At 38.2% G+C, this 9,365-nt stretch overlaps 1 protein-coding gene across 1 annotated transcript in view; it reads right to left on the bottom strand.

Annotated features, from left to right (window-relative positions):
• The window catches only part of ZNF106 (zinc finger protein 106), a 59,406-nt gene that overhangs the window by 41,393 nt on the left and 8,648 nt on the right, over positions 1-9,365 (bottom strand). The window contains exons 3-4 of the mRNA XM_012728541.1: positions 4,764-4,849; positions 847-908 (exon numbers count right to left, since the gene is read on the bottom strand). Of these exons, the coding sequence (XP_012583995.1) occupies positions 847-908; positions 4,764-4,817 (116 nt within the window). The 5' untranslated portion in view covers positions 4,818-4,849. The remainder of the gene's footprint in view (positions 1-846; positions 909-4,763; positions 4,850-9,365) is intronic.

Raw genomic sequence — 9,365 nt, 5'->3', positions numbered from 1 at the left:
GGTCTCAGGACATAGCAAAAAAAAAAAAAAAAAACCATGGAATATACAGACATCCCACATAGAATTTTTTAAAGATGCTTACTTGTCAGATTTTCTTTCCCCAAGTATCTCAAGTTTTAAATCATTAAACAGTAATTTTAAATATTCAAGCTTAACACCTTCGTTTTATTTATGCTACTGAGAATCAATGCTGTGAAGCAGACTCACTCGGGGCAGCTAAGGTCATCCCAGCACCACTAATGAACCATAGCAAGCACAGCTCCAACACAGATGAGGCAATAATATGAAATGCCCCAGCGACAATGTTGGGTTGTGAGAATAAGGAAGCTTACTAAAGAGAGAACTAGTTTACCCCCACCCACCTGTGTTGTAATCCACTGGCTAGAGCTGATGTGAATACTACCATTTGAAATACAGAAAGATTTACCCTTTTTGCATACCAATAAAAAACGATGGTAGGGGCTATTAACTCTAAAAGCAATTCTATGCCATGAGACAATATTCATTTAGAATGATTACTATAGAATAAGCTGGCATGGGCCTCTCTGGTGCACAGAGGTTAAAGTCTCAGCACTGTCAAGCAATCATCAGCCACCAGGGAGCTGACCCACATGGCACAGCAGACCTCTCCTGTCTGCCCGCTGCTCCCTTCAGCAGTGTACTTCAGTAGATCCACCTGTTCTAGTCCCTACTCTATCTCTGGTGAATCCTCTCCCCCTACATCCCCGTTCTTGTGTATATAAATAAATAAATCTTTTAAAAAAGAAAAAAGAATGAGCTTGCAGGCTTATCAGCATCCAGATCCCCCAACATTCACAAGTTTATGGAAGATGGTGGTTCCCATACCTGCCCTTCAGGTTTTCAAGTTCCCTGTGATGCAACATGCTCCGCATGTGTTCGTCCATCTCCTTCAAAATTAAAGAAAGAAGATTAAACTAAGGGGAAATGCTTTGGGAAAGAAAATTCCTCAGTCAACAATTGGGGCTGAAGCTCCCTGTGTCAAAGTATTTTTGTGGTGACTCTTCTCAATTCATTATTGAGATCAGTTAATTTTAAAATACAGTAATTCTTTAGCATGTTTCTGGCATTAAAGAAATTGTTACAACATATTTAAGTGGCTTTAAGTACCCCAAAAACATGAGAGAGTACATTATCTTCAGGATGCAAAAGATTAAAGAACAAACTGTGGGTTAAATTCTATCCCCAAAAAAGGAAATTGCTAAAATTTCATTTAAAAAAATAATAATAAAACTTCTTAAGTCATACAACTATTTGGGCACATTTCTCCACACAGCATGAGGGGGTTGGGAAGAGTAATGTTCCACCCGCCCCCCCCCAGTGGACGCTATGGCTTCTCCCTACTTATATATTCCTATGACAAATTATAAATTAGGCACAATAAGAGAGCACCAACAATAATAAAATAGAATACTTATAACAATATACAATAATAAAAGTTGTGTGAATGTGCATGCTCGCTTGCTTTTAAATGTCTGATTGCAGAAAACATTTTAGGACTGCAGTTGGCATGGTAACTGAGACTGCAGGAAGTGAAAACTGTAGCTGAAGTGGACTGCTGTCCTCTCTCCCAATCAACTGAAAGTTTCTGATGTAAGCCACAACGCTCATCTACGTCTTAGGGTCTGGCATATAGTTGCCAATGTTTGTGGGATGAGCAGATGGGTACATCAATTCTAAACAGAAATTACAGGCATGACAAAGCTGCTCTATGGGTAGAACAGGGAATTAAAAAAAAAGACTTTGACCACAACAGCTCAATCATACCTTCATCCCGACTACTTCTGCCTTGCCACCTCCTGCCCCAGTTGATGTTTGGTTCTAATAAAAAGTCTGGAAGTTTACTAGATTCTCCCCCTTCCTCCATGTCACTCTTAGTGGAAAGGAAATAAAGGCTATGGGAAGCATTTCCACTAAAAAAATTGCATATGTTCATACACAGACACCCCCCCCCAAAACATGTAAAACTCTGTATCTTTGCCACACCCACATATATATAGCTTGCATGCCATAATTAGAAGATGATAATTTACATATAGTAGTAAAAGGGTTTCTACAACTGAGTGTGATGTTATCTGTGCCTTGACATTTTCTCAATTGAACCATCAATTGCTGAAGGAGTACTATTAAATGTCATGAAGACACGAGGATGCAGAAAAGGTAACTTGCTTATTTACCAAATATTTATCAAGTGCCTTGGTAAATACATGCCAAATACAGAGATAAGCATTGCAGGGATAAACATAAAAATGTTCAGTCTTGGCCTATCAGGCTCCCAGATAATCATCAAGTCAAACTAGGACTCAAATCCTGGCAGACCTGACACGAAAGCCAATGTTTCCAACACCATGTGACACTGAAAGCATCTACTGCATTGAATTATTTTTACTCTACAGTCATTTTGTCAAAAGTACAACCTAATAATCTTATCTATCCACTACAGCATAACGAAATAGGGTGTGATTCAAACACTTTAAATGGCAGTTTTACTGAAGATAACCATCATTTCCTTCCTATGCCTACAAATGCTTCATTTGGAGAGCACAGCTTTAAATACTGAGTTAAAGCTATACTGATTGGTCACTAACTGGAAGAACACCTACGGAGGTGAAAAACCAAATCACATTAGTGACACAATTAAAATGAAAAAAAAAAAAAAAATCCACGAGCTCTTAATATACAACACTTACTCAAATCCCTGTGTTCCCTGTTGTCCAATTGTTGTTTCCTGGACTAGGTTCAATCGTTCTCCTTGGACTAGATTTACACAAATCCCCTTTTCATGAGCTAAATTTAAGAGAGCTCTCTGTCATACAGTGAAACTATTCCTGACTAAAACAGTATTCACTGTTACAAAATGATATAAAAACCAATTTTACTTCAGTTATAAAGATCCTATCATTCAAAGTTAGTTTTAAGGTCACTTTTGATCCTCTAGAATACTTCACTAAATTGTCTCCCAAATTTATATGCTTCCAACTGGCTCCAAGGAACGAATACTAACAGTGAGACAACTGAGCTTTCAAAATAACTGAGAATGAGCCACAGGCATAGGATTAAATTAACAGCCCCAAATGCATACCGACTCAGTGACCAAACTTCTAATGCATTCATTATGTATTAATTAGCATGTTTTGTTTTTTTTTTAAACAGGGGCTGAAAGAGAGGAAAAGATTTTGTGCCTGAATGAATTTAGAAAACATTTTGTAGTACCAAAATTTAAAATATTTTTTAGTTCTAGGGTTTTTCAACCTTCCTTTCTTTTTTTTTTTTTTTCAATCTTTCGTAAGTTAAGGAGCCTCAGAAGATTCAGGGATGTTCTGGTTTCCCCCCATACCAAGTCACCACACTTAAGAGCCATTTCTCTTTCACAGAGTTTTTGGAGAAGCCAAAGTTAAACTAGTTTGGGAAATTTTAAGCACTGCTATCACATAAGCTTTCATGATCTACCTGAAAATGCCAGCTATCCCATTCAATGAACCCATTCTGTTAATTTCTTATACCATGCTAATTTTTTCACCTAAATCATGCCATTCCCTTACTTAAAAACCTATAGTTGGTTTTCCCTCGGCAGGAGTTGGTAACTCCAGCCCTTAATATAACTTCATTAGAATTCATGGAAAGTGTGAAGAGCACAAAACATGTTTTTACACTGGAGTAGAAAAAAGGCCAAAAAGAGTTAAAGTGGCGAAGTCATGAGATAAGGCAGCTATTCTGTGAAAGTCTGACCCCTTGTCTCTGACTACCCTGCTCATACTTACTCAATTTCCTAATTCCCTCCAATCCGAAAACAGCCACAATGAATCTTTATTTATTGAAAATATTTATAATTTCTGGTCTAGATAATTTTGAAAACTAAAAAAAGCAGTTGTTTTATTTTTTAAAAAGATAGCAAGTATATTATTAAACATGATTTTAAAATTTCAACTGACTTATCAGTCACTAACAGAAATCCTACAATGGGAAAAGGAAAAATAAAAAAATCAGTGTCACCATTCTGCCGCCTCCCCCCCACCCCATGGATCATAATTAAACTCCTGGGTCTGGCATTCAACATTTTATCAAGTATCTTCACCTAAATTACAAATTAAATTGCAGTCCCACTATTCCCAAGACAAACTGCTTTAATCAAATGAGTCTTCTGACCTACTCTAAGAACTGTTAAACTAGATTCTATTTCTGTATTTTTGTATATCTTCTTCCTCTTAAAATATCTTTTCTCCACTTCTTTTAAATGACCTGACCACCAAACATCTTTTAAGGGTCATTCAAACTTCCTGGCTCATGCTAGCTCATGCTGATTTTCACACTTCTCTGAATTTCCAATGACCATCATCTTGACAAATCCCTCAAGATGATAAAGGTGAGAAAAAAACAAAAAAAGTAAATCGAACTTCAGCCAATCTAAGGCACAGGTAAATTAGCTCTTAAAAATGAGTTTTTCTTTGAGCAACATCACCACCTAGTGGTCATTCTCAGATACTGTTAATACCATTGGTTATTAACCTAATTTCTCTTTATCTACAATTGAGTCTCCGCAAATTCTGGGTAGCTAAAACAGTTTAATTCTTTAACTGTGACTTGTAATATAGCTTAATGATTTTATGAGACAATAATGAGAAGGTAACCAGTGAAAGGAGGCATAAGTAAGGTGCTATTAAAAGCTTCACCCATCTATAAATTCTGTATGATATCACTAAAAAACAGTCACTCAAAGTCTCAGACTCTCCCTCTTCTATTATTACCTTTTTTGAGCTGTACACAATGTGGCACAATATGCATTTTCGTTCTCGTACCATAGTGACCAGATCTGAAGCATTCAACGTCACACCTGCAATGAAAGTAACATTTAGTAACCTGTTTTCTCCCCTAGATGTCTTCTTAGATTCATTGTCACATAACCAAATATACAAGTCTAGCATCTCACCTCCACCCTGCTCCTCCCCACCCCCATCTAAATAGATGAAATTCCAATTTCCAGGCACCTAGGGCAAAAACTCTGAGTCATCCTTGATCCCTCTTCCTCACCCCATACCCACCCTCATCAGCAAATCCTGTCAGTCCCCACCTTAAATATTTCCAAAATCCATTTACTCCTCACTCCAAAGCACATCTGTTTTGTCACGTGGTACTCAGCCTGCTGACTGGACTCCCCATTCCACTGCTGTCCTCGAGTCTATTCTCAGAACAGTAGCCAAAGATTTTCAGAACAGAATTCTTATAAAATTTAAATCAGACCATATAACTCTTTTTTATATAATTCCTTTCTCAGAATCTTTCAGTAGATTCTCATCTCACTCACAGAAAACCCAAAGTATTTGCCAAAGTCACATAATCTGTGTAGCATTCACTTTTTGTTTGCTGTCCTACCACTCTCTCCTCCCCCCCATTCAGTCACCCTCCCCTCCTCACTCTTCTCTTCCATCCTGCCAGGGTTCTCCCACCTCCAGGCTTCCTGTTCTCTCTGCCTGGGAGATTCTTCTTTAAGATGTCTTTATGATTTCCGTGGCTCTTGTTTCCATTAGGTATCTGATATGTTGCCTCATCGCCTAGAGAATTACTGTACTTTCTTCCCTCCCTCCCCCATTTCCTCTATCCCCCTATAAAAGTTGATTTTTAATTTTTTGGCAGACATTCTAGAGGCATGCTTTTTAATTTTTTAAAGATTTTATTTATTTCTGTGTAGAAGAATTGGGATGCAGGCTAGAGGTGCAGGGGAGGAGGAGATGAAAGGACTCACCAGAGACAGTGGGGAGCAGAACAGGCTGATGTACAGAAGTACACTGCTGAGGGGAGCAGCAGAGGACACAGGAGAGGTGTGCTGGGCCATGTGGGTCAGCTCCCTGACTGGCACAGGACTCGGGCTGTCAAGGTGGTCCTTCAGGCACTGAGACTTAACCCCTAGGACACCAGGGAGGCCCCTGATTTTTAGTTTTTCAGTAATACTGTGTTTGTTTCTACAGGCAGCCCAGAATTACCATACACTCTTTTGTGAAGAGTCTTGTCACCACTCATTAAGAAGTAAAGTTTCTTTTCCTTGCCCTGTAACATATTTTAACCAAATTACATGGAAGTGACCATGTAATTTCTTCTGGGCCTTTAAAATTTGCAGTTTTGGCCTTGGCATATTTGGAGCCCTCCCACTTAGAACCCAGGCACCATGCTGTGACACTCCTGAATCACAAGGTGAAACCAAGGGAAAGAACTGAGGCCTCCACCAACAAACAACAACCAGGAGCATCTGAGAGCCAAGTTAGGCTGGAAGTCATGCAGGAGCATACAGGAGCAGCCACTGTAGGGACCCCTGAAGAGACAAGTTAAAGAACCATGGAGGGGCCTCCCTAGTGACATAAAGGGTTAAAGCATAGCACTGAGAAGGCACTATAGCACTAATTAGATCCCCAGATCCCAGTCAGGGAATTAACCCACATGGCACAGCATACAGTTCTTGTGTGCATAAATAAATAAATCTTAAAAAAATAAAAACAAAAACCCAACATGCAGGTGATCCCTTAAACCCAGAATTCTAAGAAATAATAAGACAGTTGTTTTACAGCAATAAATTATGGGGCTGTTAATTACACAGCAAGGTATATTTAAAACAATAATAGATGCATCTTTTGCTATCTGACACAATGTATACTTATTTGTGTTTCCCAATTAAAAATCAGGTTGTGGCCCTCCCTGGTGGCGCAGCGGGATAAAGCACAGCACTAAGAAGCTAAAGCCACTTCTGCACGAGTTAGATTCCTTCCTGCCCCGGAGGTGACCACATGGTGTGGCAGACCTCTCCTGACCCGCCCGCTGCTCCCCTCAGCAGTGTACTTCCTCGATCTGCCTGTTCTGCTCCCCACTCTGTCTCTGGTGAAGCCTCTCGCCACCCCTGAGCCTCTGGCCTGTACCCCAGTTCTGTACGCACAAATAAATAAATCTTAAAAAAAAAAATCAGGTTGTACAAGAACAGTGTATTTTACTCATTAGAGTTCTATCACTTATGCGTGGCCAACAGTATCGGGCATACTGTAGGCACTCCTAAATTATCTGTTGAATTATTCCATATGGAACTATCTTGGGTTTCTAAGTGTGAGACAGAGATCCAGGTAAATGCTGGGGTTTTGGTACAGACCAGAGGTTTTCTACTTTACAGTCCTCTAGCACTGGCATGCTCCCTCTGCAGTCTCTACAAAGAGACCCCACACAAAGGTTTAATTCTACTCCTCAAGCAGCATTATTTAACCCCTTCCATACATCTAATACCAGGTTCCAATTCCAATAATCTCTTTGCCTGGGTTTGTTCCTTCAGGATTTCAAAATTGTGAGGGAAGTTATAAGCTTCCTTAATTTAATCTGTAACTCCTAGAAAACATGGTGGAAAGACCAGTGAGAACAAACCTAAAGTTATCTACTTCTTGCGGTCATTTAGCAGTTCCTTGCTATGGCAACACTTTTCATAATACCACAGAATGTCTGAAATAATTTTATTTAATAACAAAGTACAAACATCACAATTAGACTGTAAGGCAAAATTTTCACATCTGCAAAGGTGAATATTAACTAGCTAATAAAATAACTAAATCTTTGGGGATTAGTACAGTGTTATTTATATTTCCAATATTGCTAATATTCTTCTCAATATCAACATTAATGTCACTCTGATGCTGAGTGCCAAAATGCAATTATTCTTTTAATTCCCTTATAGCTTAACACCTTATATTTTAATACCTTAGTCTGGCTTTAATTATATTTATACCTTATATTTTAATACCTTAGTCTGGCTTTAATTATATTTATATTTTAGCATTTTATTCAATATGCATTTTTTGAACACCAAGCACTATTCTAAGAGTTGGAAAAACAGTAACAAAGAAGTTGTGTCCAGAAATGTTTCTGAACACCACTTCAAGCTATCAACCATCAAAGCAAAACAAGAACAAAAAACTTAGAAACAACAGTCAGTGAAAAGTATGAGTTTGTGAACAAACAACAGCAGTCTTTTGTGGCGTTTGCATAAATATACAAGTTGTGTTCTATTTAATAAAGCCCAAACCATCAACTTCTAGCAAATCAAGTTCTATAATATCCTCTATCAACCTGTTAAACAAAGACTACCTCTTTCTATTTATTTTTTCCTTTCACAAACTCCACATTTCTAATCTACATATATTAAATTCATTTTCATTTTTATAAACAACTCACAAAGTATAATTACTAGTAAAGTACTTAATCAATAAGGAAAGCCTAGTATTAAACACCATGGTTGAATCTAGCTAAAGACAAAGGAACATTAATTTATATATTCTTAAACTGGATGAATAAACGATTTCCATTAAGCTTTCAAATGCTGAAAATAGCTCATGGTCCTCTCCAGGGGACTTTTAAAAAGTCTTAACATTGAAAAAAAAAAAAAAAAAGTCTTAACATTGAAGAAGCCAAGGAAATAAAAACCTGCAACTCAGTGATCTCAAAGTGCTTGAGAGGTTACATTATGCAAGTCAAGTGGGAATAAACAATTCAATTACTTCTGTCCTCACTTTAAACACCTTAAATCTCCCCATATAATTTAAATATATCCACTATAAAAATTTTTAAATTTCCAGGCTCTCCCTGGTGGTGCATCGGTTAAAGCACTGCATTATGAAGATCTGCGAAGCCATTGCAGCACAAGTTCAATCCCCGCCCTGGAGTTGACTCACATGGCCCTGGAGTCGACTCACATGGCCCTGGAGTCGACTCACATGGCCTGACAGACCTCTACTGACCCGCTCGCTGCTCCCCTCAGCAGTGTACTTCGTCAATCTGCCTGTTTGCTCCCTACTCTGTCTCTGGTGAATCCTCTCATCCATCACACCTCTGGCCTGTACCCCAGTTCTGTAAGCATAAATAAATCTTTAAAAAAAAGTTTCAAATTTCCTCCAAATAACTATGAGAATGACCTGTGATATTTCTTAGTTATAACAGCCATCCTCTTACTGCCCCAGCACCTCTGGCCAATACCCCAGTTCTTTATACATAAATAAACAAATCTTAAAAAAACCTGTAATACATACCATTTATTCTGAATCCCAATAACTAATACAACTGCCTCTTCCCTAGGCAAAGCCATATTGATTCTTTTCTTTTGGGTTCTCAGATTTAGTTGCCAAGCTCTGTTTTCCAGGTTTCTGTTTTTCATAACTGCTACCTCTTCTCCAGTGTGATAGAACCGCATGATCTGTTCTCCTTTCTTTCACGCAACTGCTCTATCATTCATTACCTTTATCCTGCTCCCAATATATAAAAAGTTCTAAATCCAAGCAGAATTGCCTATTTAAATTTATGAATAAAGAGAACCATAGTTCTACAGGCAG

Source organism: Condylura cristata, unplaced genomic scaffold (assembly GCF_000260355.1).
Source record: "Condylura cristata isolate star-nosed mole 26May11 unplaced genomic scaffold, ConCri1.0 scaffold00023, whole genome shotgun sequence".
In the NCBI taxonomy this organism is placed as follows: Eukaryota; Metazoa; Chordata; class Mammalia; order Eulipotyphla; family Talpidae; genus Condylura; species Condylura cristata.
This window is presented reverse-complemented; position numbering and strand designations above follow the sequence as displayed.